General features: G+C 52.0%; 2 protein-coding genes across 3 annotated transcripts in view; one reads left to right on the top strand and one right to left on the bottom strand.

Annotated features, from left to right (window-relative positions):
* Positions 1-5336: 5336 nt before the first annotated feature.
* Positions 5337-9272, bottom strand: SOX8 (SRY-box transcription factor 8). The gene is made up of 3 exons (XM_009091761.4): positions 8830-9272; positions 7456-7694; positions 5337-6748 (listed from the first exon to the last, which is right to left on the bottom strand). Exons 1-3 carry the CDS (start codon positions 9270-9272, stop codon positions 6018-6020), a joined length of 1413 nt encoding a protein of 470 aa, XP_009090009.4. The 3' UTR covers positions 5337-6017.
* A 6525-nt stretch (positions 9273-15797) lies between these two features.
* LMF1 (lipase maturation factor 1) overlaps positions 15798-27460 on the top strand; it is a 137576-nt gene continuing 125913 nt past the window's right edge. The window contains exons 1-2 of one of the 2 annotated variants that reach the window (XM_018915784.3): positions 15798-16011; positions 24146-24455. In XM_018915784.3, coding sequence (XP_018771329.2) covers positions 15798-16011; positions 24146-24455 — 524 coding nt within the window. Of the gene's footprint in view, positions 16012-24145; positions 24456-27460 lie in introns of those variants that run through there. The other variant, XM_050979908.1, reaches the window with a different exon arrangement.

Here is a 27460-nt window from a genome sequence, read left to right on the forward strand (position 1 = left end):
GTCTGAGGAGGGGCAGGGCAGTGGTGAGGCCGTGCCGTTCTTGTCTCCTGGGGTTTTCCATGTATCCCTCATGGACAGTCGGGATTGATGTGAAATTCCCTCCTCCCCACCCCAAAAAGGGACTTTGGAGCCCTTGATCCATTCATGTTCAGGAGTTTGCCCTCAGAGCCCTCAATCCACACTCAGGGCCCTGAAGGCTTTCCCAGCAGAGTTGGAGTTTCCTTAGAGGTTCCCAAAGGGAAGCTCAGCCCAGCTCCGTGGGGACAGGGCTGTGCCACGCTGGGGTCACAGCAGTGCCACCTCCTCAGGTGGCCATCAAAACCTTCCCGTGGCCACCAAAACCCTGCCATGGCCACCAAAACCTTTCCATGGCCACCAAAACCCTCCCGTGGTCACCAAAACCCTCCCTTGGTCACCAAAACCCTCCCATGGCCACCAAAACCCTCCCTTGGTCACCAAAACCCTCCCATGGCCACCAAAACTCTCCCTTAGTCACCAAAACCCTCCCTTGGTCACCAAAACCCTCCCATGGCCACCAAAACCCTCCCATGGCCACCAAAACCCTCCCTTGGTCACCAAAACCCTCCCATGGCCACCAAAACCCTCCCTTGGTCACCAAAACCCTCCCATGGCCACCAAAACCCTCCCTTGGTCACCAAAACCCTCCCATGGCCACCAAAACCCTCCCATGGCCACCAAAACCCTCCCATGGCCACCAAAACCCTGCCTTGGTCACCAAAACCCTCCCATGGCCACCAAAACCCTCCCTTGGTCACCAAAACCCTCCCACGGCCACCAAAACCCTCCCATGGCCACCAAACTCCTCCCATGGCCAACAAAACCCTCCCTTGGTCACCAAAACCCTCCCATGGCCACCAAAACCCTCCCATGGCCACCAAAACCTTTCCATGGCCACCAAAACCCTCCCATGGCCACCAAAACCCTCCCTTGGTCACCAAAACCCTCCCACGGCCACCAAAACCCTCCCATGGCCACCAAACTCCTCCCATGGCCACCAAACCCCTGCCGTGGCCACCCAGCCTGCGGTGGGCTCTGCTGTGCCTCTCCTGCTCCCGAACCCCTGTGGCAGCGAAGCTCTGCCCTCCCAGGATCAGCTGGAAAAGGCTTTTCCTGGAATCCCCCCCGTGTCCCAGATGCCATCCCATCTCCAGGCACTTTTATTTTCTATTTCTCTTTTTTCCCCCCCAGATCCCAGCCCCAGGGAGGATCCAGCCCTGGGAATACAAACCTGGCAGAGGGGAGAGGTCGATCCTCAGGCAGGGACATCCCTAAGTGGAAGTTCACTAAAGCTCAAGGCTGTCATAAAAATGCCTTTGAATCATTTCTTTGCAAACTTTAAAAAAAAAAAAAGTTTAACACGAGCTGATGTCACTCCAGAAAAAATTAAAACAAGGAGGATGGGAAGGGATTTTTTTTTTTTTCCAGCCTGCAGGAAGAATGTGGATATGGTCTATAAAATTAATTTCCTCTTTCTTGCTAAGCAGCACTGTCTGAGCTAAACAGCAACACTCTTTATTCCCTGCTCCAGAAATAAAACGGAGGGACTTTCTCACCCGTGGGTTCCTGCAATTATCTCGAGAAGCCTTTTCAGGGGTCAAAAGGCAGCCCTGGCTTCACCTGATCTCATTGACTCTGCAGAGCCACCAGCCCCGAGCAGGGACACACAATGCTGCCATTCAGCCTGGAAAACTCCTGGAAAATCCTCCTCCTCCTCCTCCTCCCTCGGCCCGGAGCAGCAAAGGGAAGAGGAGGAAAAATTACTGCTGCATACTACTGCTGCATTCCACAAAACATGGAAATGCAGCAGTAATTTCTGATCAAAATTATCTTTTTTTGGGGGAAAAACTCATCCCTGTTTTCCTCTCAGATGGGGAATTGAGGGGAAATGTAAATTGAGGAGTAAGAAATGAAATTTAGGGGATCTTGGGAATGTCCAGCTGCCCCTAAACCCTGAGTTTTAGCCCTGGATTATCCCAGATGCTGCATTTTACCTTCCTGAACACCCATTCTGCACCACCCCTGAGCTTCACCCCCAGCCCCACAAAACCCCAGGAGCTGTTCCCTGGGATTGCTTCCAGGAGCTCTCCAGCCCCTCAGCCCTGGAAGTGTCCAAGGCCAGGCTGGATGGAGCAGTCTGGGTGGTGGAAGTTGTCCCTGCCCAGGATGGGACCAGGAGGAGCTTTTAGGTCCTTTCCAACCCAAACCATTCCGGGATCTGATGATTCCAAAGCTCCTGTCACCCCTTGAACCTATGGAGTGGATCTAAAAAATAGAATTATGACATCTAAAATCAGGATTGGATTTACATGATCCTCGTGGATCCCTCCCAACCCCAATTCCATGGTAAAATCAATACAGACCTATATTAAATTATACAATTCAATTACCTTATTTCTGTAAATACCAGTAAAAATTCAATTTGTTTTTGCAAATCTTACAGGAAGTAAAACCAACTGTGGCCACAGCAAGTGGATTTAAAGCTTGCCTGGTGGGATGTGCCATCCTTGGGATGGGAGCACAGCTCCACCCTCACCCTGCAGCTCCTGGCTGGGACAAGGCCGTGGCACTGGGAGAAGGGAGAGGAGACAGGGATGCATCCTGCTGGGTGCACAGAGCCCCCTCCCCGTGCTCTCCCAGGAGCCAGGCATGCTTCAGTGCAGTCTTTGATATTTTGGGGTGATTTTCTATTTTTAATGTCGTTATTTTGGGTGATTCACCGTTTTATCTCACACAGATCTTTTGTTTTATCAGCCACCAGTGAAGCCACCCCAAGCTGTACCACCAAACATCCAGCAGAAACCAAAGATCATCCCAAACCATTCCCATCTCACCTGGTATTTCCTTTCCCCTTTAGACCATTCCCAAACCATTCCCATCTCACCTGGTATTTCCTTTCCCCTTTAGACCATTCCCAAACCATTCCCATCTCACCTGGTATTTCCTTTCCCCTTTAGACCATTCCCAAACCATTCCCATCTCACCTTGTATTCCTTTCCTTTAAACTATCCCAAACCTTCCACTCACTGTATTCCTTTCCCCTTTAGACCATTCCCACCTCACCTTGTATTTCCTTTTCCCTTTAGACCATTCCCAAACCATTCCCATCTCACCTTGTATTTCCTTTTCTCCTTTAGACCATCCCCACCTCACCTTGTATTTCCTTTTCCCTTTAGACCATTCCCAAACCATTCCCATCCCACCTTGTATTTCCTTTCCCCCTTTAGGCCATTCCCACCTCACCTTGTATTTCCTTTTCCCTTTAGACCATTCCCAAACCATCCCCATCTCACCTTGTATTTCCTTTTCCCCTTTAGACCATTCCCAAACCATTCCCATCTCACCTTGTATTTCCTTCTCCCCTCACAAACCCCAGCCTCGAGGGCAGAGCCAGAACTCATCCATTTCCCAGGCATAAATCAGGATTAAACCCAGGGAAATCTGCAGAGTCACGGGAGGAGGAGGAGAAGGGAGGGAAGGGAAGGGAATTACGCTGCACTTTGGCTCGGGCTGGGATGAAATCCCCCTGCCAGGAGCTCTGGAAAGGAGCACGGAGAAAATGGTGTCGCCTTCCAGCCCCTCTTGGCAGAGGCTGCAAACACCGAATTCCACCCGGGATTCTGCTCCCCAGCCCTCCTTAATGGGCTGCAGCTTCATTAATTGTCATCACATCTATTCCCCTTCACTCTTCCAGCCCCTTCTCTCCAGCAGGGAGGGCTGGAATTCCCCCATCCCAATTTTTTCTCCTCCCAGGTTGGGATCCCTTTGCTGGCCGAGCGGACAAAAGCCGAACCGGGAGGGAATGTTTGCTGTAAGAAAGCAAAAGAAAAGTTACAGATGTAACAACGTTAATGACCCTGTTGAGAAGAGAAATACACCAAGACCAACGTGCACTGTGTAATTTGGTTGCTCTCCTAACTCAGAGGGATTTATTTACCAGGGCTCACCAAGCAGAAAAGGGAATTTCTTCCTGTAAATTCCCTACAGAAGGAAAATCAGCTCCTTGCAAACCCAGCCTCGTGTGAGCAGTCTGGAATGCCCAGGATTATGGGCATGGAAATGCCCTTCTTAAAGGAAAAATCAAATTAATTTATCTGTATTTCAAAAAAAAATCTCAAACACACAAAGCAGAGGGGAAAGGAGCGAGTAAAAAACCAAATCCAGACCAAAAGGGAAATAAATCCTTGATGAAAATATTTTATTCTGAAGATTCCATCGCCTTCCAAGCTGTTTTCCCAGGTTTTTTTTTTCCCAGCACGGAAAACAGGCTCGGGCAGAAAGAAAACAGAACACGTCCTTGATAAAAAGCACTTTTTAATTTTATCAAATGGATCTGTACAAAAGTTAGCATTGCTTAGTCAGAAGCGAGTGAAGAGAACAGATCAGTAACAACCAAAAGTCTTTCAAACTTTATACAGAAAAATAGATTGCATAAAAATGAGCTTTTTTCGTCTTTCCCCCCAGCCCAGCGTGTCCCTCCCTCCCTCCCCCGCCACGAAAGGAAATATGCAAAAAAATATTTTTTTAGAAAAAAAGAGTAGGAAACGTAGAAAAGGTAAAAAGATGAATAACCTCTGAAAGGTGGGTTTAGATTTACAAAGGCTTTTAAAGGCACGAGTTCCCATAAAATAGACGGTTATTTATATGCTCAGCATACAATGGAAGAAGTAGAAATATATCAATGAAATATTAGTCTAAAAACTAAGTACCCTAAACCCATTTTTTTTTAGTGGAGGAGGTTTTAGTTTCACAGCTTGATGGATGATATCTGGTCCCTAGAAGCCGAAATTAAAGCAGAAGTCGTTGGTTTCTCATGGAATTACAGCTCCTTTTAAGCAGTCCTGGTTCTGAAAGCCTCCGAAGACTCCTGAAATCCGATTTTAACGGCCCGAAACAGGTGGCCAGAAAATCACCTGCCCTTTCCAGGCAGCATTTGAGCCTCCCAGTTGAATCAGTAATTCCCCCCCTCGTTATTTGACATTCCCACTGGAGTTTCCAGGCGGATTCCTTCAGTCCCTCTCTCCAGCACGGCTCCTGCAGCGGTTCCAAAATGAAAAAAACCCAAAAACCAAGGAAAATCTATAGACTCATAACACCAGTTTATTGTATCATCTCCACTATTTTTTTAGCCTCCCTCCCCCATCTTTAAAATCTTTTAAAAATTCTACTTTTTTTTTCGTTTTGCACAAAATGACTTCATTAATTAAAAGACAAAATAATACAGAACATAAATACATATTTAACAGATTAAAAAAAAAAAAACAAAACAAAACCAGAACAACCAAAAACATTTGAAGCTTCCAAAAACAAAAAAAAAAAAACCAAACCAAAATGTTAATTACAGCCAAACCTTGCTTAGAAGAACTCCTGACTAAAAAAAAAAAAAGAAATAAAAATAATTCAACAAACACTTCAGACACTGAATTGGTTGGTCCCATCAGACTCTTCCCACGGGATTTTTCTGGGATTTCAGGGCTCATCCCTGTTGGTCCCAGTGAGTTCCTGCCCTCAAGGTTGGTCCGTTCCTCACATTGCAATAGACCCTGAAAGTCTCAAACAGCTTTTTTGTCGTTGTCTCGTGTCCCCCTCTCTCTCTCTCCACGTTTTGCACTTGGCCAAACTTCCAGGCCGGGCGAGTTCGGCTCAGTCCAACTTTTTGTCCTTCATTTACTCAAAAGGCATCGCCGCTCCTTTTCCTTTTGTTTTTATTTTTACCTCTCTTGCTTTTTTTTTTATTTAATTTTCTGTCCTCTGTTTGTTTGGTTTTTTTTTTTTTTTAGTTTTTTGAATTACTTGAACCCTACGAATCAAAGAAAATAAAATAAAAAAACAAATAAAAATAGAGCTCTGTCCATTCGGGGGGAGTTTCGAAGCAAGGTGGCGACCAGCAGAAAGTTCCCAGCGGCTCAGGAGGCACTTTGGAACACTCCACGCTCTTCCTCCTCATTCCTTCATTAGTGCATAATTCCAGGGGAGCCTCGGGAGGCTCCGGGAATCCTTTAAGGCCGGGTCAGCGTGGTGTAGACGGGCTGCTCCCAGTTGGCGGTGGGGCTGTGCGCCGGCGGGATGGAGAGCCCGTTGAGGATGGGGGTGGCGTAGGGGCGGCGCGAGGAATGGAAGTAGGGGTACTGGTAGAGGCTGGAGGCGTAGCCGGGGTAGGGGTTGTAGTAGTTGGAGCTCTGCAGGTCCGTGTAGTCGCACTGGGAGCTGGAGAAGGAGGCGGCGGCGGTGGCGGCCGGGGCGGCCGAGGTGGCGCAGGCCTGGCCGCCGTAGGAGCCGTAGGAGTCGGAGTGCGCCGGGGAGCCGTGGGGCTGCTCGCTGTAGTGGCTGGGGCTCAGCTGCTCCGTCTTGATGTGAGGCCGCTGCTGCTGGCCCGGCTCGGGCGCCGCCGGCGAGGCCGCGGCCGGGCTCTTGTGAGTCCACACCTGGGCGGCCGCGCCCGAGTGCGCGTACGAGGCGCCGTAGGAGGAGGCGGCGGCGGCGCCGTGCTCGGCCGGCAGCGCCGCGTGGCCGTTCAGGGGCAGGTACTGGTCGAACTCGTGCACGTCGAAGGTCTCCATGTTGTTGATGACCTCGCTGCTGAGCTCCGAGATGTCCACGTTGCTGAAGTCGATGTTCTGGCGGCCGCTCTCCACCAGGCGCCGGCCCTCGTGCTTCAGCTCCTGCTTGCTGCCGTGGTGCAGGTCGGTTTTGGGGGTGGTGGGCGGCGTGGGGGGTCCGTGGGGTTGGCCTGGGGATGAAGGGACAGCGAGGCTTCAGCAGTGACCACAGAACACCCGACTCCTTCGCCATTCAATAAATTGGCTTCACCCGTCTGTTAGTGCTCCCTTTGGGGATTTCAATCTGCGGCACCGTGTCGGACACAGAATGTCCACCCATGTTCCCCCTGGGATGAGCCTCCCTCATGGGACAGGGGATGAAGCTGGGAGCACGCTGTGCCCATCAGGATCACCCTGGGACACAGCATCAATCCCCCCAGAGGGTGCATTCACAGAGTGAAGCCCATGATGGAGCTCATCCTTTCCCTGTGGGCTGCCGAGCCCAGCCTGGCTCTCCAAATCAGAGGGACCCAGGACGGTGACCCAGCAAGGTGTGAGGCTGCAGGACATTCCAGAATCTGTCAGCACACCAATTCCCAGTGCTGGGAAGCTCTGCCCTGGGAACCCTGCTCCCCAGGCACCCTTATTAGCCCATCATACAAATAATTAGCCCAGAATAATTAATTATCCCCATCCAGGGACGCCGGAATCCCGGTGTTTTGGCACTCCCTACGGCACAGGCAGCTCTAAGGAAGAAAAACCATGGCCGTGCTCCCAAGCACAGCTCTTGGGACAACAGCTCCTGCCTGGGGCTCTGCCCGGTGGGAAGCAGCGGGATCCCATCCCATCCCATCCCACCGCCCACGGCACAGGGATCAGCGGGATCGCCGCCCTTTACCTGCGTGCTCCCCGTGGTGGTGGGAGTCAGCCATGCCCCCCAGCCCCGTGTCGGCCTTGTAGAGCTGGGTGCCGGCGTGGTGGCTGAGCTCTGCCCCCGAGTCCGAGTCGCTCTGCCCGGCTTTGACGCTTTTCCTCCTCCGGGGCTGGTATTTGTAATCCGGGTGATCCTTTTTGTGCTGCACCCTGAGCCGCTCGGCTTCCTCCACAAAGGGACGTTTCTCGTTCTCGCTCAGTAAACTGGTTTTTGGGGGGTTGGTTGTTTTAGTAAGGAAGAGAGGGGAAAAAAAAAAACAAACCAAAATTAGGATCTTTTCCTTAGAAGTTTTCTTCTTGTTTTTAGACTCACACATCCCCATGCATGGATCGAAGAACTCAGTGGACTAACTACAAAATTAATTTGCTGTGGTAAAAGGAGTTAAAACCCACGGCAAAAAAATGGATTAAAATGACAACTACAGCAGCATGAAAAACCCGACCACTATAGACAGGGGTAACCGGGCAAAACAAAATCCCCCTTCCACATTTCTAACACAATTACAAAACATAATTCCCATGTTTGCCCGGCAAATGCCACCCCCTCACCGCCACAAACATTTCCAGCTTTGTTTGGTGCTTACAAAGAAACCACCAAGGCACCAGGGATGGGATTATTGCTTTCCAAACTCTCTGCCCCCTGCCCACACCTCTCTTCGCAAACTCTTGGAGAGGCTCAAACCGCAGCGGGAGCATCGCTGGCCCGAGCGGGCAGGAAAAGACGGGAATTAGGTACAGGCAGACACCACGGGATAAACCACACGGAGAAACGTGGCTCGGGGAAGAGCCTTGGAAAGCAAAGCGGGCTCGGATGCTGCTCAGCAAATAAAAGTTTGCATCCCCGGGCAGCACTGAGTAGATAAGCAGGGAAATTAGGGAGCTCGTTAAAATAACTGCTAAAAAATGAGTTTAGCTGCGTTTATAGCTTGTAAAGCATCAAGCGAGCCAAAAGGAAAAAAAACTTAGGAAAAGCCATAAAACAAGTCATTAAAGAAGCCTCATCGCGTGGGGATGGAGAAGGCGCAGGCAAGGGAAGGGCTTGTGCATCTCCGAGATGGAGCAGAGAAAATCCACCCGCGGCAGGAGCGAGAGTGCCCAAGCCCCTGCTCGGGGGATTTTTCGGAGCAGGGACCGCTGTGTCCTTCGCAGCGCGCCGGGATGCTCGGGAAGGGGATGGTACCTCCCTTGGAATCACTCCGAAAGCCCCGAGAAACAGAGATTAACAAAAACAACGCGGGCAGAAGCCTTAGAGAAGCGCTGGGACGGGGCTCCGGCCGCGCAGCCCCGCGGAGGAGGCGGCGCGGGGGATCCGCGAGGGTCGGGTCGGGTCGGGACTCACCGCCAGAGCTTGCCCAGGGTCTTGCTGAGCTCGGCGTTGTGCAGATGCGGGTACTGGTCCGCCAGCTTCCTGCGGGCGGCCTGCGCCCACACCATGAAGGCGTTCATGGGCCGCTTGACGTGCGGCTTGGCTTTGAGCGATCCGTTGCCGCGGACGGGCATGGGCACCAGGCTCCAGTCGTAGCCCTTGAGCACCTGCGAGACGGCGTCGCGGATGCAGGCGGGGAAGCGCTCGTCCACCTCGGCCGCGTCCACCTTGGCCCCCAGCGCGGCGGCGCCCGGCGGGCGCGGGGCGGGAGCGGGGGCGCAGCCCAGCCCCTCGGAGCCGGCGGGGGAGAGCGGCGAGTCCGAGTCCGAGTCCACGTGGGACATGGAGCTGGTGGTGCCCGCGGGGCTGCACGGAGCCTCCAGCGCTTTGTCGTGCTCCTCGGTCATGTTGAGCATCGGCGGGCGGCAGAGCCGGGCCGGCCGCACGCTGTGCCCGCCCGGGGGAGGGGGGCCGCGCACCCTCCGCGGGGCGCCGCGGGAAAAGGGGTAAAAACAATAAGTGCTAGAAGGAAAAAAAAAAAGACACGAAACGCTCAAAACTCAGCTCAAAATCCGCGCTAGCCCCCCGCTCCGCAGCCGGTCCTGCCGCCGCTGCCGCCGGGGCCCCGCGCTGCCCGCGCCGCGCTCCACGTCCAGTGCGAAACGGGGCCCCTGGCAACAAGTTACTTTAAGGGCAGGGCGAGCGGCCCCGCCTCCGCCGCGGCTCCCCATTGGCGGAGAGGGCGCGGTGATTTGCATAAGGGGCGCGGCTTCGCACGGCGGGCCCGAGCCGCCCGCCCGCTGCCTCAGAGCTCCCGCTCCGCCGGACGGAGCCACCGCGGGCCGGAGGTCCTGCTGAGGGTCCCGCTGCCGCCCGGGCCCGGTGGATGCCACCCGCCTCTGCTCCGGCTGCCTTTTTTGGCTCCTCTGTGCTTTTTCCGCTGCAAATCGTCTGGGCGCTTCACCGCCGCGCGGTACTGGCGGGGACCCCCCGACGGTGGGGGTGTGTTTGACGCTCCGGTGTGCAGCCGGGGTCCCGGTTTTCTAGCGGGGTACCGGGTGCGGGATGGAGCGGCCGCGTCCTTTTCCCAGCGCTGCGGAACGGGGATGGCGGAGCGGTGCCGTGGGACGGCCGGTTGTTTCAAATCCCCTTTTCCAGGGCTTTTCGAGGCGGTCGGTGCGTGGCCGGGCGGGCAGAGCTCCCCGTGTGTCCCCCGCAGCCCATCCCCGGTGCCCCCGGGCCGTGCGCTCCCGCAGCTCCCAGCGCGTCGCTCTTGCCCCGCTCTCTCCAGCAGGCGAATAACGGAGGAAATCGGGGAATCGGTGGAAAAAAGCGACACGAGACTCTCCGTGTCCCCTCCCCGACTTTCCCTCATGTTTTCCCGCAGTCTTTCCCGCAGCGGGCTCCATCCCGAGCACCGGGAAGCGCCCGGCAGGTCCCGGCCGGAGGACGATGCGGCACCTCGGGGTGAGACTTTGGATGGGGGGAAAAAGGGAGGGTGACCCCCAAAATCTCGCCCGTCTGTTTAAGTTGTCTCTTTCCGAGCCAGCCCTGCTCTTCCAGCGTTTCTTTGGAGCATTTGATTCTAATTAGCCGCGGAATTCAGCCTTCTAATTGCGACTGGGGGGGGAATAAAAGCAACTCCCCAAATTCAAGTTTTATCTGCTACTTCCCCCTGGAAAAATAGAGGGTCATGGATAAGATTTACAGGGGAATAAATAAGAAATTTGGCTTCAAGAGTTCCAGCGTTTAAAAAGTGCCAGGAACATGGTGGTTTTTGTTTAATTACTGTGATGTGTAATAAATAAACCATATGCTTTAAATTTAAATGTGTTTAAATGTGCTTAAATGTGCCCAAATATCCATCTGCCTTCTATGTGAAAATTAATTTGTTCTCTCAAATGGCAAAGCAGGATTTAATTTTATTTTTTTTAAAAACCCCCAACTGTAATTTTTCTGGTTTTCAGCTTTCCGTTTGCAGAGTTACCGCCTGACATATTTGAAATAATTTTTCTTTTAAAGACGCTTTGAAAATTGTATTTTAAATCTCAAGGCAAACTAAATACGTTGGACTTGCTAATTGAATAATTGAAATTTTCTTCTAAAATTTAATGAGATTGGGGATGAGTTTATGTTTCCCTGGGCTGTGGATTGGTGACTTTGCAATGCTGTTGGACACTTGGGAAAATCTTTTTTCCCCTCTCCTGTGACCCATAATTAATGCATATTCCTATAAATCCTGTCTCATTAGGTATTTTACCTTGACTCACAGAATTCCACTGTTTCCTCTGTTTTATCCAGGGCTGAGTCCAAGCAATAATCACTATTTTTAGTCCATTTTTTCCTAATCCAGCCCCTCCTGCGGAGCACCTTCCTCGGAAGATCCCAACCTCAGTGCGTGACTGAGGCTGGGAAGGGATTTGTGGGATGCTCGGAGTTTTGGAGGTAGGAATGGGAACAAGAACCCCTTTTTTCTGCCCCCTGTCTTCAGCTCCAAAGATCCCTGCAAAAGAAGGCCCCAAGGACAGGAGGAATTACAGACTTTGGTTTTCTTCCCTGCTCGCTGCTGCCTTCCAGGGCTCCCCAGCCCTGCCTGAGGCAGGGAATTGCATTTCCCAGCCCACAGGCTTGAATTCCTCTTTGTGCAGCACAGGTAGAAGGAGGAAGGTGACTTTGGGTGGTTGTTTCCTCTTATTCCAGAGATGGGCTCGGGGATGAGGCCGTGCCTGGGAGCGGGGCAGGGAACGTGTCCTGCTGCACGTCCCTGATCCCTCACGAACCATTCCGCCTTCCCGTGTCTCTCCTCGGGGGATGGAGCACAATTCCCTGGCCTCACACAGCCAGAACACAGGGAAAGGAGGGAGCTGGAGCACCTGGAGGTGCTCAGGAGCTCTGGTTTCCTGAGAGGTTCACTCAGCCATGAAATGGAATGAGATAATGCTCAGGGAACAAGTGGGTTCAAGTGGGGCCGTTTGTCCCGCGGGGTCTCGTGGCCGGATTTTTGTATGACAAAGGATGGGGATGTTTGCCCAGGGATGGGCACGGGCTGGAGCTGCAGGGCAGGATCCCACAGGCTGCGTCCCTGGCCTGACACAGCAGGCCCTGACATCAGCATTCCCAGGAAAAGGGTGCAGATCTGGGAGGGAACAACCCAGGCTCCTGCGGCCCAGTGGAGCCTTTAGGAGTGCACCCAGTTCGGAGAGGATTTGGGGGAACAGATCCAGCTCTTCCTGACAGAGTGGGCACGGCAGAGGTTGATATTGGGAATATTGCTTCATTTTCTGACGTGGCCTCCGAGAAACACTGCCTGAGCTGGCCAGGAACTTTCTGGGAATCGGGCAGTAAATCCAAGTATGTGTGCCTGGCTCCATCACGCTCCCACTTGGGAATCCTCAGCACCCCTGTGGGATGGAGGCTGTTCCACCTCCCATCCTGGTTCTTCTGTTCCATACCCCTTCCTCCTGCAGGAATAAGAGCATGTGTGCATTGGCTTCAGAGCAGGCAGAGCCCTGCTCCTGCCAGAAAGGAAAAATTTCCTTTCCAGTGGCAGCCATGGAAGGCATTTTTAGAGGATAAGAGCACTCTGGAGCCTGTGGATGTGCTCTGGGATGCAGGATCAAAACCCACCCATGTACGAATTACACATTAAACGTCAGGTGAGGTGTTGGCAAAGGATCTCTTATTTTCTCCTGCATAGCCCAGCCTGGATGGCATCTTTTCAAAATAATGGGGATTATTGTGATTAATTATGATTATTGTGATTATTCATTTCTTGTCCTGTGGTACCACTTAAGGATCCCTCTTCTGAACCAGCCCCTCCTCATTAACCTGCACAAACACACGAGAAAAAAAGGTGATTCTTCCTCTAAAAATCCTTTCCAGCCTTAATCCTGGAGTTAAAGATTAGATTTCCACAGGGAAAATCGGGGATTTTAAAGGGAAGAATTATTACTGCTGAAAAAAAAATGGCTTAGCAGAAGGAAGCTCCCGAATTCCCTGTGAGGTGCCCAGGTCCCCTTCAGCAAGCCCAGCTGAGTGCTCGGTGTGTGCCTGCATTATCCACAGCTGCATGTCTGTTCCCTTCAGAGCAGCCCCCCGTGCCCATGCTGCCTCCCAAGCTCCTGATTTCAGCTTTCTCTGCTCCCTTTCAACCCAAATCCTGGCAGCCAGAGGGGAGAAAGGCCAGAGCTGAATGAACACAGGGCGATTTCGGGTGCCAGGGCCAGCCAGCGGGGTTGGGGTGCTGCTGGGGACAGCTGCTGGCTGCTGTGACAGTAAAGGCTTGTTCCCCTGGCACTCCTGCAGCTGGTTTGGAACACAGCAAAATAGGGGACGTGGCGTTGGGGGCGGCTTGGTGAATGGAGATGAGCATCAATGATGCCCCTGCCCGCCTGGCATTCATGAATCGCCTTCCCCTGGAGGCTCGAAAGGCTCCAAGGCTTGCTCTGAAATACCTTGTCTGAGTTATTTTTGCTTGGTGTTTGCACTGTTTTCTTTCCTCGAGTTGCCAGGTGAAAATGAAAGAAGAAATCGAGAAGTGAGCAGGAAAGCCAGCACAGGTGATGGTCCCCACAAAGGGATTCGTGCAATCACAGTGTCTGAGCTGGGAGGGACACACAAAGATCCTCGAGTCACATTTGGGACAGAAAAGACGTCATTTGGTGTCCTAATCAACTGCTTTATCACATGTTTTTCTTTCTAGCCTGAATCATCTTCCAGGAAAGCCTTCCACTGCCTGTTATGTGAATTGAGTCCTTTTTGGTTTCACACATTTCTGCTGGTTTAGGCTTAAAATTTACAGCTTGTCCTGTTGGAAGGTGCTCCTGCTCCATGATGTGGCACATCTCAGAGTGACCCTCAGCAATGAAAACCGACCCAGCTCAGCATTCCCCTCCCAGCCCCAATTACTCTTCCCTTTTTGCTAAACTTTAACCTAAACCCTCCACTTTCCCGCAGTAATTTCCTCAGTTATCCAGTTTGTTTTACAGACACCCCCGTTTATTGTGGAATTTGCTGTAAAAGACCCCACAAAGGAAACCATTAGCTCCCATCTATTGAAATTTTCCTCTCCAAACCTCGTGGCTGATCCAGAACTGCAGTATTGCAGTGGCCTTTAACAAACAGCTGATTTTTCCTTCCCTATACAATGCACCATTATGTGGCATTTTTTCTATTTTTTTTTTCTAAGGAGAACAATGCGAGCAGCAGTGATGGGAAACTGGAAAAACAAAAGGGGCATTTAGAAGGGACTGGTTTAGAGGCTGGGAAGTGTTGAATAATGTTACACCTGATAGCAGATGCTTTCTCAGCGACCAGCACCGAGGTGTTTACTAAGGGGATACTCAGTGTATGTTTATGCTCAAAAATGCTATTTATGAACTCCATGCAGCCAAGTGTTTGATGTCTGTAAATTATTTAAAGTAAAAATCATGGTGGAATTTTAAGTAGTGAGTTTAGATGGGATTTTAGGAGGAAATCCCTGTGAGGGTGGAAGGGGCTGGGATGGAATTCCCAGAGAAGCTGTGGCTGCCCCTGGATCCCTGGAAGTGTCCAAGGCCAGCTTGGATGGGGCTCGGAACAACCTGGGCCAGTGGAAGGTGCCTAAAATTGGAACTGGATGAGCTTTAAGGTTCCTCCCAACCCAAACCATGAGAAAAACCTGAGGAATTGGATTAAAAATGAACTTAAATTCCCCAGCCCAGGCAGGGTCACCCGGAGCAGGGGACACAGAAACGTGTCCAGGTGGATTTGGGACGTCTCCAGAGAAGGAGATCCACACCCTCCCTGTTCCACGGCCCTGGCAACTTCATGGAAATCAGCTTTTCTGTAAATTGAGGTGGAGTTTGTGTTAATCTGTCCTGAGCTCAGCCGGTCCGAGCATGGTGCTGACAATTCCAAGGTTGTGGATTCAATGTGAGCCATTCACTGAAGGGACTCAATCATCCTTGCCAGTCAATTCCAAACCAGAATATTCTGCGATTTGGATTCTGATTTTCCTTAAGGTATCGCTCCTCATCCTTTCGCTGAGCACCACCGAACCGAGCCCGGCATCATCCCCCAAAACCCCTTGGAAATAAATATTTGAATGCATGGGATCCCCTCTCACCTTCCCTCCTCCAGCCCGCCCCAGCTCCCGCAGCTCATCGCAGAGACGCACCAGCCCTCTCACACCTCCGCAGCCGCGCTGCCCTCTTACTTTATTTCATTTTTTAATTTTTTTAAATAAAACTTTGCATTTTCTCGCCGGTTCGCAGAGAATTATCCCCGTTCTCCCCGTCCCCGCCGTGTCCCCTCACGTCCCGCCCCGCCGGGCCGCACTCGCTCGCTGTCCCCGACACGGCGGCTCCGCTTTGAAGAGCAGTCTGTCAGTTTCTCCCCATTTCTGCCAGTTTCTCTCAATTTCTGCCCGTTTTGCCCCATTTCTGCCCTTTTTGCACAATTTCTGCGCGGTTTGCCCCATTTCTGCCGGTTTTGTCCCATTTCTGCCCGTTTTGCCCCGTTTTCTCCCCGTTCCGGCCGTGTCCCCTCACGTCCCGCCCCGCCGGGCCGCAGACTCTCGCTATACCCGACACGGCGGCCCCGCTTTGAAGAGCAGTCTGTCAGTTTCTCCCCAGTTCTGCCCTTTTTCTGTCAGTTTCTCCCCAATTCTACCCTTTTGCTCTATTTCTGTCAGTTTCTCCCCATTTTTGCCCTTTTTCTGTCAGTTTCTCCCCATTTCTGCCCGTTTTGCCCCGTTTCTCCCCGTTTTCTCCCCGTCCCCGCCATGTCCCCTCACGTCCCGCTCCTCCGGGCCGCACACGCTCGCTATACCCGGCACGGCGGCGCCGCTTTGCAGCGCGTTCTCTCCGTTCCTGCCCATTTTTCCCCATTTCTGCCCGTTTCCCCCTATTTTTCTCCCGACCCCGCCGTGTCCCCTCACGGCCCGCCCCGCCGGGCCGCACATGCTCGCTGTGTCCGACATGGCGGCTCCCAGCGCGGCGCTGCGCCAGCGGCGGCCGGGCCGGGCCGGAGCCCCCGATGGAGCTCCCGGAGCGGCCCCCGCTGCGTCCCCCGAGCCCCCCGAGGCCGGGCTCGCTGCCGCGGCCCCGCCGCTCTCCCCGGGCACCTTCTGGCTGACCCGCATCGTGCTGCTGCGCTCCATTGCCTTCCTGTACTGTGAGTGCCGGGCGGGCGCTGATCCCCCCGCGGTGTCCCCGAGTGGAGCCCGGGGACGGCGCCCAGGGAACGGCTGGAGCTCTGCTAGGGAGGGCTGGGGGAGAGCAAGGAGAAGTTTTCCTGTTTTCCCATCCCCCGAGGGTGGTGGGGCACCGAGCAGGCTCCCCAGGGAATCAGCACATTCCCAAGGCTGCCAGAGGAGCCCTTGGACGCCGCTCCCAAGCACGTGGTGACATCCTTGGGACGTCCCGTACGGGAATAGCGGCGGGACCCGACGATCCTTGCAGGACCCTCCCACTTGGGAATATTTAATGATTTTATGATTATTGTGGGTCCTCACCAGCTCTGCATATTCCACTATTCTCTACTTTCCCAGTCCCACTTTCCTGGTGGACTGGGGATGGCTGGATGGGCTTGGTGATGCTGGAAGCTGGTGGAGCTGGAAGGAGAACTTTGCTCACACCATGAGGCTGGTACCTCTCAGCAGAGCTGCTTGGAGCTGCTCATCCTTTCCCTTGAAGTTGTGAGCTCACAGTGCAAGAGAGGAACTCTTTGTCTTACGCAGCGGCGGGACTGCAGGGACCGATGCCATCCCTGGGTGCCAACACCACCGACAGCCAGGACCTAGAGTCAGCATGACCTTAAAATATTCCACAGTGAAAGCAGTTTCCAGCCTCTGCCGTGCTCGTTTGCCTCTCGCTTTGGCACTGAGAGCTGTGCTCAGAGCCCACTGGTGCTCTACTTAAAAATATTTACAGTGAAACCAAAACTGACAAGTAACACACTACGGTACAAATTCTAAACTTGCCCCAGATTTGTCCACAGAATCATTAGAATTTGTAGCCTGCCAGCCTGCTTAGATTATTTTGCATCAAAACCATGCAGCAGTTGTAGTTTCGTATGGCTTTGACACGTGCTCTGGTTCTAGTTTGGTTTCAGCTCTCGGTGAAATGCGAGGTTATGACTCTTTCAGTCAAAATGAAAGCGATTCCGATATTCCCCCGTGTGTAAATCCAGGCTGCTGAGTTTCCCGTGGCTCAGTTTGCAGTTTCCTTATGAAAAACTGATTAGTGCTCTGTGCTGTGCCTTCAGTGGAGGCTGCTGCTGCCCAGGGGTGGATTTGGGGTGATAAATGTGCCACACCTGGGACCAAAGGGGTGTTGGGGGTGGGAAGGGAGCAGGGGCTGGCTGGAGGGGTGGGAATTGGTGGAAATCAGAGGTGTGGGACCTTGTGGTGAGTGGGGCACCTGGGACAACGAGGTGGGGAACGAGGATCTGATTGGGTTCAGGTGAGTTACAGGTGGAAGCGATTGAAACTGCTGGGCTGCAGGAGAAAAGGAGGCTGGGAGGGGACGAGCCAGAGGGTGAAGTTGAGCCTGTAGGTTGGTGAGTAAATGTGGGGTGCTAAAAAAAGAGGGAGAATTCTTTGTGGTGGTTTTTCAAGCAGGAGAGAGGAGTGGGAATGGCTGAAAGTCAGGGGGAGGCCCCAAAATACCTCTGTAGTGTGGGGTGAGGAAACCTTTTGGAGAGTGGGCTGGCAGAGGCTGAGTTTGGGGTACTGAAGCTGAAAGGAGCAGGGCAGGAGAATGTTTGTGTCCCTTGTTAAGGGAAGAGGTGAAGGAGAGGAAAAGTTCACCTGCTTGTTGTGCAACTTGTGCTTGGCTGCGCTCAGGCCCTGGGGAGTTCTGCTGCTGGTTTGGGGTGAGCCAAATGAACCAAAGCCAGGAAGCTGGGCCTGGTTTGAGACAGGTCAGATCCCTCCAGGCAGCCGTGCTGGGGCTGGCAGTGCAGGAGAGGTGCCCCACAAGAATTTGTGGGGTGGAGAGGGCTTGTTGTGTGTGAACCGGGGAGGCTGCGAGCGGGCAGATTCCCTCTGGATGCTCCAGTGGGAAGGAGGGTTTGCCCTTTGATCTCTTTGGAGTGCCTGGCTTTAAAAACAGCAGAAAACAATTCTGTGCCTCTGTGCCAAGCTGCTCTTGCAGGTTTTTTTCTGGAGATGGAAGCATTTACTGTGACAGCTGATTTTTCTCCCAGACGCGGCGATTCCGCGCGCGCCGAGGCTCAGACTCGCTGAGGAGACGGTTGATGCCGTTGTGACAGTTTGACATTCCTCAGCCGTGGGATGTTTTCCCCCCTTCTTTCATTTCACCCTTTTATGTGTAACCCTTTCCTTTCCCTTTCCTTTGAGGGGGGTTTGTGTTAAGGTGTCGGGGAGTGTGGTTGGGGCTCAGCTCTGAGAGCCGAGGGATTGTTCCTCTCCTGGGATTGTTCCTCTCCTGGGTGGGAGAGTGAAGGACCTGGAGGATGGGGGGGAGAGAAACACGATTTAGGGTGTGCAGTGACCCCAGAGTGTGCTCTGAGGGCTTGTCACCTCCTTCTTGCCCCCACCCCATTCCCTAGGGGGTGTTCATTGCCTGCTGCAGGTATGGGAGATGTTTTCCCTGAGGATCTTCCCGTGTGGAAGGGAGGACAGGCAGAGCAAGGCAGGTGTGGAGTGTCCCTCTGTGTGCCCTCCCCCTATGCTTTTACTCTCCCCTTCTCTTTTTGTGTCTTTTGAAGGGGTTTTCCAGAAGCAGCCCGAGCCTGGGAAGTCCCTGGCAAAGCAGCTGCTGTGTGAGAGGCAGGTTGGAGATGGGAGGTGGGTGAAGATCTGAGGGTTTGGAGAGGTCAGAGACCAACCCCAACTGCTGTTGGCAGGGAAAGTGGATCCAGCTGAAAGAGCTCTGTGAAGTTTGGTCCTTACAGCATTATCCTGTCCCTCTATCCCTCGGAAATGGTGTCTGTCTGTTTCCTGGTGGCTCCTTCAGGTCCTGGAAGGCCACACTGAGGTCACCCCAAAGTTTCTCCTCTCCGGGTGAACGACCCCAGCTCTCCCAGCAGAGCTGCTCCATCCCTCTGCTCATCCTGCTGCCTGCTTTGGACTCTCGCCAGGGTTCTCCCTGTGCTGGGACCCTGGAGCTGGAGGCAGCTCTGCAGGTGGGGTCTCATCTGAGCAGGGTGGGTTTGGCCAAATGTCACTTGGAGATCTGCAGCTTTTCCATCCTGCCCTTTCCCTGTGTGTGTTCCCTGTGCCAGGGATGGGTGTTTTGGCAATCCAGAAATACTTTGAGATCTTGTTGGAAGTGCTCTTACAGGTAAATAGCTGGTCCCAAAGCTCTCAACAACAAATGTGAATTATTTGCTCCCTTCACCCTCCTTCTAAATCATTTTTAAGTGCTCTTTTTGGGTGATTACCATCATCAGATTCCAGCTGGAGAAATTTCAGTAATTAGATACCACCCTCCCCAATCTCAGCCAGGCTCTGTGGAGAGCTTTGAAATAAAAGCTATTATTTAAATCCAGTTTATCTTCCTTCTCCTTATGTATTGTTTAATAGTATTTTCTTTCCCCAGCGCCAGAGCTACGGGAGGTTCAGGCTCCTTCTTCCTAAATCTGAAATCCAAAGCCCTCTCGGGGGGTTTGGCTTCCTGTAGGCTCCTGGCTCTCCCCGGTGTCCTTCCTCCTCTCTTTCTCTGCCATCTCCCCTGCCTTCCCTTCCCTCAGCTTTATTCAAAGCTCCCAGTAGCTTTCAGCCTGCCTGCTCAGGGTTAGAGAACATCTTCAGGCACTTCTGCTGCCCTGAGTGGTTTTATTCCAGCTCAGTGCTCCTTGGCAGGGCTGTGCAGCACCAGCTCTGGGTCCTCTGAGCAGCTGCATCCCCCCGGAATGGGAAAAAAAAAGTAATAAAGGTGGAGAAGGGAATCTCTCTCCCAGTCTTCTCCTTGCCCAAAGCCCCTTTGGAGCAGAGGGATCTTCCAGCTGTGAGCTGGGGTGGTTTTGGACAGCCTGAGACCCAAAGAGAAGCTTTTTCTATTTCCACAGCTTTTCAAATAAGGAGGCAGCAGGGAGATAAGCACTTCAAACCACCCCAAAGTCTTCAGCTGGGCCGTGAAAGTCAAGAAAACAAAAAAGGTGTTAAGGGCAGAGCACTTTGTGTGGTTTTTGTGGGTGCTGAGCTTCACCCTTTTGCTCAGTGCTCTGGTGTTGTTCCTTCCTTGTTGCAAAACTTTGCAGGGGAATTCATCAATTGAAAATTTGATTCATTTCTCTGGTAATAAAATACCAGGAATATTCTGCTCTTTCTTCTTTGCAGCAGTGCAGCCTCAGCTGGCAGCATCCAGCTCGGGGCCTGTTCAAATGCCTCGTTGGGTCAAAGGGGTGCTTGATAAACTGCTCCAGGCAGAGTTTATGTGTGTGTGCAAAATGTAGTTTGGTTTTCAGGCAAGGCTCTGTGCTCCTGGTTCAGTTCTTCTTGTGGTTTGGGCATCAAGGAAAAGTTAAGACTTCTTTTAACAAGAGGGAGGAAGACAGAAAAAGCCATATGACCGGAAAGTTTTGGATTTCACATCTTTAAATCTTTCCTGAGCATGAAAAATGGGATTCTCTCATTCTCCCGCCATGACGGGCTGAGCCTGGACTGAGAGGAGGGAGCTGAGGTGCCAGGGAAATCTGGATGGAGCGAATCCCTTTGGATGGGGATGCTTGGGTGGTGGTTATTGGTACCATGTGGGGTTGAACATGCTGGGTTTGGGGGGAGAGGGGAGTCTGGAAGGGGAAGGAGAAGGTGGAGAGGGGGGGAGTTAATGGAAAAGTACAGTGAGGCACCTTCCGAGGTGAGGATAAGTAGGGAAGGTCTATTAGCAGCCCTGGTAATTTGCATGTATTATGTAAAGCTCAGCTGGCAGCAGGGAGAGCTCCCATGTGAGCTGTCAGAGGCTCTGCAGTGGGAGGCAGACCTGGAGCTGCTCTGTTCCCTCCACCTGCACAGCCCCAGGAACAGGGGGCTGGGCACTCCCAGATCCTGGAGTTGTCCGTGGGAAGCACGGGCAGCGAGCCCAGGGGTGGAGGGGCTTGTGCCAGGTCTGGAGGCTTGGAGGGTGCAGAACCCCAGGGAAAAGCTCCAGGAGCAAGGAGGGGTGGGTCAGTGCCCCAAGCCCAGCAGGGTGGTGATGCTGCCACTCAGTGCCCAAAGAGGAACCAAAGTTGTTTGAGCTGGAAGATGCAGAGTGAGAAATCCCCAGACATGAGGCCACAGGGAGAGAGGTTCCAGAATAAGGGTTAAGGAAGAGGAAGGAGCACAGGCTTCGGGGGGAAAGGGATTTTTTTACCCCCTGCTCAAGCCATGGTTGAAGGGAAGGTTCCTGGAGAAGGCAGCAGGGTCTGTTACAGTGAATTTAAGGCTCCAGTTTCTCTGGGCTTCAGGGAGAGGAAGCAATGACAAGCTGATAAATAACTTCCCTTTTTCCCTCCTGGATCTGGGCATCTCCTGTGCTGCTGAAATCCTCTGCAGTTTCTTTAGTTTCAGCTCTTCCCGTGTCCAGCAGCACAGGAACTGCTGCCTGAGGGGAAAACCTCAGGAGATGGAGGTGGGAGCTGGATGGGGATGAGCCCATCCCAAAGATGCTGGGGATGGGTGGAGAGGGAGCCTGGAGTGATCCCGAGACTGAGCATGGGGAGTGTCCAGGAGAGGGAGCTGGATCCGGGATGGAGCTCTGGGAGCGTGACCATCACCTGGCAGGTGATGGATCAGACACAGCTGGAACCGTGGGGTTTGCTCTGGGGGAGGTGAATCCTCCCAAAAATAGGGCTGCTGCTGCTGTGGGAAATCCCAGCAGTGGGAAATGGGAAAGCCCCTTTGGAGCCTGAGCTGGGCCATCCAAAATGTGCATTTCATGGCAGCTCCAACCCATTTTTTGCTGCCTGCAGGCTCAGAGAGGCTGAGCAGGATTTTGCCCATCCAGTGTGCTCTTTGCTGGAATTGCTGGTGTTTGTTTTTCCTAATTTGCCCTTTCCTTGTTTGTCTCATGCACGGCGCAGGGGTCTAATTTGGACTTTTTTTAGGCAAAAACCTGCTCAGCATTTATGGGTTGGGGCAGCAATTCTGGAGCATTTAGAGGTGAATTTGATTAGCACTTTTGGAAAACTCGGCAGTAAATTGCAGTGCTAATCATGGGAAATCAAGCCACGGAGTTTTAAGGCAGAACTGGCTTTCACTTGGCTTTTTCAGAACCAAAAATGAAGATATTAAGCTGTATAAAGCTCAGAGGAATTTTATTTCTGCTGGTTTCATGTCAGGCTTTTGGATTACACAGTTGTGCTGAGCTGAGTGTTGGCGGAAAAATATGGATAAAATAGAAAACACTTAATTTGTGTCCCAGAACTGTTCCTGTAGTGTTTGAATCAGCTTTTCTCATGTCTCTCCCCATCCATAATTGAGTAAAATAATTGAAGAAAAATGTCTTTTATTTGTAAAATCATTCACTTTGTAGAAAAGATGGATGGGAAGAGACACAACCCATTAACTCCCAACTTTATTGTGCCATCCCTGGGGTTCAGGATCTTCTGGAATCAAAGGGAACCCTCCCAGTGACCTCTGCTGTGAGCTGATGATGACTTTTAGTGGTTTTTAAGTGAGAATAAAACCCATGGCTGTGTGCAGAGAGCTGGGGGAGCATTAAGTGGATTAAGTGGAACCCACTGGAGACCTTTGTCTGGGGAATGGGACTTTCAGTCGGATTCCCTGGGGCTGCAGACTTTGGGTTGCTGCTTCAGACTTCAAAGAAACGGGAATTTGGGCTCTGATTTCACACAGCCTCTCCCCCAGTGCTCCCAGTGAGAGACACCAGATGAACACCAGGGTTGTTGTTTGCAGAATGCCAGCATTGAGATAAGGAAAGAAACAGATTTGATCATTAACCAAGGAAGATTGGGGAGGGGAACAAATTGGCTTTTTCCAGGAGCTCTGGTGCTGCTGCCCATGACGTGGCTGGTGTTTGGGTAATGTTTGAAGGATGGGTAAATTAGTGGATGCAGCCTAATCAGGAAATGTTGGCCTTCCTCATTTTTTTTTTCTCTGAGACATGGAGATTACTGGAGTTACAAACTGCAAATTGGTAACTGCAGGAGATGCCTAAAATATGAGATAATGCCTAAAAACTGCCCAACTTTCTCTGTAGGACATCAAATGCTAGGTCTATGAGCTGTAATTAAATTGCTGATGTGCTGTTAAAAAAAGCAGCTGGCTGGTCTAAGAGTGTCCAGGGCTGGAGCAGCAGCCCTATAAATGGGACAGCTGTAAGGACATGGAAAAGGGGGAATTTAAGGGGTGGGAAAATGTAAGATTTTGGATTTCCAACCTTCCAGGGTGTGAGAGGATGCAGAGGGTCAGAGCTGCTGTTCTGGGCAGTTGTGGGAGTGAACCATGGACTCAAAGAATTGAGGGTGCTCTGAGCAGCTCTGGGGTCCTCAGCACAGGAAGGAATTGGAGCAATTCCAGAGCTGCTCCAAGGCTGGAGCCAGGCTGGGAGAGCTGGGGGTGCTCACCTGGAGAGGAGAAGGCTCCAGGAGAGCTCAGAGCCCCTGGCAGGGCCTGAAGGGGCTCCAGGAGAGCTGCAGAGGGACTGGGGACAAGGATGGAGGGACAGGACCCAGGGAATGGCTCCCAGTGCCAGAGGGCAGGGATGGATGGGAGATTGGGAATTAGGAATTCCTCCCTGTGAGGGTGGGCAGCCCTGGCACAGATTCCCAGAGCAGCTGTGGCTGCCCCTGGATCCCTGGCAGTGCCCAAGGCCAGGCTGGAGCAGCCTGGGGCAGTGGGAGGTGTCCCTGCCATGGCAGGGGTGGGGTGAGAGGATCTCCAAGGTCCCTTCCAGCCCAAACCATCCTGGGATTCTACGAGCACCTCATTCATGGTGTAGATGAGTTCAAGCTGTCTCATCAGCAATATTTTGATCTATGAAGGGTTTTCAATACAAGGAAAAGATTCTGGTACTTGGTAATGTTACATAAAGGGGGAGATCTGTTCTCCTCCAAAGCCAAGACAGGATTTGTGGAATTCCTTTGCCTGCTGCATTGTGGTTCATAGAAATCACAGAATCCTGGGATGGTTTGGGTTGGGAGGGACCTTAAAGATCCTCCAGGTGCAACCCAGGGAACCTTTTGCTGGGCTCTGTAGTGACTGTGTTGGATTTTCATGGAGATAAGGACTTGGGAATAAATTCCTTCCAAGAATGACTTCTAGCTCTGGATTCCAATCCTGTCCCTCACCCTGGGTGATTCCTCTCACAGTTTTCCCTCTCTTTTTCCCCCCCTGCAGTTGTGGCCTTCCTGGTGGCCTTTCAGCAGAACAAGCAGCTGATAGGAGAGAAGGGGCTGCTCCCCTGCAAGCTCTACCTGCAGGAAGTCAAGAAATACTTCAAGGGCAAGGTCGGCCTGGATGCCTTGAGCTATGCCCCCACTCTCATCTGGTTCCTGGACTGGTCTGCCATGGACAGCACCTTGGATTGCCTGGCCCTGGCTGGCCTGGCAGTGGCAGCCTTTGTGCTGCTGACTGGCTGTGCCAACATGGTCCTCATGTCCCTGCTGTGGCTCCTCTACCTCTCCCTGGTCAACGTTGGACAGATCTGGTGGGTTCTCAGTCCCTCTGCTCTGCTTTTCCCTCCTGCTCTTTGTGGTCCACATTGATTTTTCCTGGTGCAGTTTGGATTTCCAGTCCAATTTGTGATTGCTCCTCACCAGATTATCCATGTAGGAGTGTGAGATGAGGACAGCAGCTGGCAGGAATGATTTATGGGCACAAGTGATTGATGGCAATGTCCCAGCTCTGTCTTACCTGGGAAATCTGCCCTGAGTTCTCCTCTGCTCATTTGATAATCTTCATTCCATGGTTCCATGGCATTCCATGGCATTCCACGGCATTCCACACTCTGTTATCCCAGCTGTGCAGTGCTTCCCCTCATGGCTGTTGAAGGGAATTCCCTCAATCATTGCTTTTAGGGTGGTGTCTCAGTTTTCAGCTCTGTCCAGGAGAGAGCTGCAGTTCTGTGTTTCACACTAAGCACAAAGTTTGTGGGGGGCAAAGAGAACCCTGACTCCTGTCAGTCACCCTGCTGCAGGGGAGGGCTGTGGTGCTGCAATAAAGGGTTTGGCTTGTCCCTGCTCTTGTTGAGGCCCCAAATACATTGTCTGAAAGAGGGTGAAAACCCCAGATTCCATCAGGTCACCTCCTGAGGTGCCTCTGCCTGCAGCTGAGCTCCTGTGCAGGGAAAAGCTTCTGCCATCCAGAGGTGCCCAGAGATTCTTCCCAAATGTTCTGGCTTTACAACAGGGCACCTTTCCCCCACTTGGGCTCAGTGGGTTTGATTTTAAGGGTTTGCATGTGCTGCCCTGTTCATTCCCATCCTACTCCAGCTGGAATGTCAGTGGGTGAAGGAGAGCAGCCTCTGAAAAGCTCCATTCTCTGAGCTCTTAACTCAGCACCAGCTTAAAGCATTGTTGGCCTTAAAACCAAGGCTGGCTCTGCACCTCCTGCTCACTCTGGTTTCTAGGTGGGGTTAGATGGTGCAGTGATTGTCTTGCTCACAGTTTGGGGCAGGCTGAGAGGTTCTCATGGGTTCTGTTGCTTCTCCAGAGCACCTGCCAGAGAGCACAGCTCTCCTGAGGTGGGAAGGACAATGCCAGGCATTCCTGGCTGGAGTGATGAGGCAGCTCAGCAGAGAGGTCTCTGAAATGAGCAGGAAATTCCTCCTGAGGCCCAAATATATATATAAAAAAATCCTTTGTGGCTCAAAATAAAAACATTATTTTGATTTTTTTTTTTTTCTTTTGTGCAACCCTGCTGTCCCTATCCACTGGCCAGCCTGGGCTCCTGTGAGCTCTCCCCATCCACCAAAATCCTCTGCTGAGCCTCCCTGGGAAGCCCCTCCAGGGCAGATGCAGCAGGATCAGCAGGAATAGAGCTCTCTTCTCTAGGCCAGAGAGGGACAATTTATTCCTTTTATCGCCCTTTTGTCTATTTTAATTTTAAATGTCCCTATTTGTTTTGGGCTGCTGAAGGAGCAGCTCTTTCAACTGCTGCCCAGCTGGCTTGGGCTCAGCCAGGGGAAGCTTCAGAAGAGCAAAGGGTGGCCTTTGAAGGGCAGGACACGTTCCCTGCCTGCCCTGGCCCCACCTGGCAGCTGGGGAATATCCACCAGCCTGGGGACAGCACAGCTGAGGGCTTGGAGGGTCTGAAAGCCCTCAAAAAACTGTTCCTCTGAGCTGTGTGCAGGATGAGGAGTGTTTGGGCAGCCTAAAATCCCAAGGAGCAGGCCCAGCTTGTGGCCCTTGGCTTTGCCAGGTTATTGTCCTTGACTCTCAGCAGCCTGAAATAAGATGCACTTTGATTCTCACAGTGAAATGGATTTATTTTGGTGCCTGGGAAGTGTGGGGTGGAGATTGCCAGTGCTTTCCACCTTGAAGTGTGGTGGGTTTTGTCCTTCTGGGTTTCCCAAACCAGCTGTGGGTCTGGGCAGACTAAACCTGGATGTGTTTGGGGTCAAGGCCACCCATGTGATGGTGTCACACTTCCATCAGAAGCTCAGTGTGTCTGCCCTAAAATACTGGAATTTTTTCTTTTTTTCTCCATCTGCCACTTTGAACTTTTTCCTTTTGAAGTAGGAGACTGTCAAGAAGTTCAAAATCTTCCAGGGCAGAGGAATATTGAAAATCTGACCTGTTGGGTGAAGTGCTGAATCATTATATTCATTTTAACCTTGATTATTCCTGTCATGTTTGCAGTAGTGAAATGACAGTAGTCAGTTTGAGTCGAGTAGGAGCTGTTTAAAGATGCTTTAAAAAGGTTTTTGTGGGAATTCCTCATAGCCCAACATCCATTCTGCAGCCTGCCAATCCAGCTTGCCCAGAGTGCAGCTCCACTGGTCCCACACAAATGGCTTTGCCTTTTTCCCCACTTCCTCCTGAATATTCCTATCATGGCTTTTCATCCATTTAAACAAGAATATGGGAAAAGCTTGGCTGGTGTAATCAAAATGCTCATTGCAGGTGACCCCAGGAAGGCTCCGTGTGTGGTGTTGCTCCCTGTGGGATTGTGTTTGTGGGGATGAGCAGGACAAGCTCTGGGGGAGAGGCTTCCAGCAGGAATGAAATCAGTTTTTGTACCAGAATCACTAATGCACTCCTGAAATGACTGAGTAATTCTGGGATAAATTCACTTTTCTCCCCCAGTAAGGTGTCTCCAGAGAGCTATTACATTTTCTTATAGAAACAAACTTTTCAGCTACTCTGCCACTGATCTCCTGTTTCTTCTCCTGTTGTTTCCTCCCTTCCAGCATTTCCAACTGGCATCTGAAAACCCTTCCTTCCCCTGGGTTATTGTGTTCCCAAAGCTCATTGCCCATTGTCAAACAGCACAGATTAAAAAAGGGAAAAAGGAAAAAAAAAAGCTGGGATGGGGGGATTTTAAATTTTTAAATCCTGTTGCCTTTATTTCCTTTCTAGATTCTGGTTGAGTTACAGGAGCTCAAGGGAATAAGTTAAACAAGGCAATAAATAAAATGTTATAGCAGGAGGTGGCTGCAAGGTTCTTTTTAGTGAGTTCTTCCCTTGTGGAGAAGAGGGGTGCAGCAGGGTT

Source organism: Serinus canaria, chromosome 14 (genome assembly GCF_022539315.1).
Source record: "Serinus canaria isolate serCan28SL12 chromosome 14, serCan2020, whole genome shotgun sequence".
Classification (NCBI taxonomy): Eukaryota; Metazoa; Chordata; class Aves; order Passeriformes; family Fringillidae; genus Serinus; species Serinus canaria.

Coding starts and splice junctions, on each gene's coding strand:
- SOX8 (XM_009091761.4), bottom strand. CDS start 9,272: ATGCTCAACATGACCGAGGAGCACGACAAAGCGCTGGAGGCTCCGTGC. Junction 7,695..8,829: donor ACCCTGGGCAAGCTCTGGCG/GTGAGTCCCGAC, acceptor CCCAAAAACCAG/TTTACTGAGCGAGAACGAGA. Junction 6,749..7,455: donor CCACCACGGGGAGCACGCAG/GTAAAGGGCGGC, acceptor CTTCATCCCCAG/GCCAACCCCACGGACCCCCC.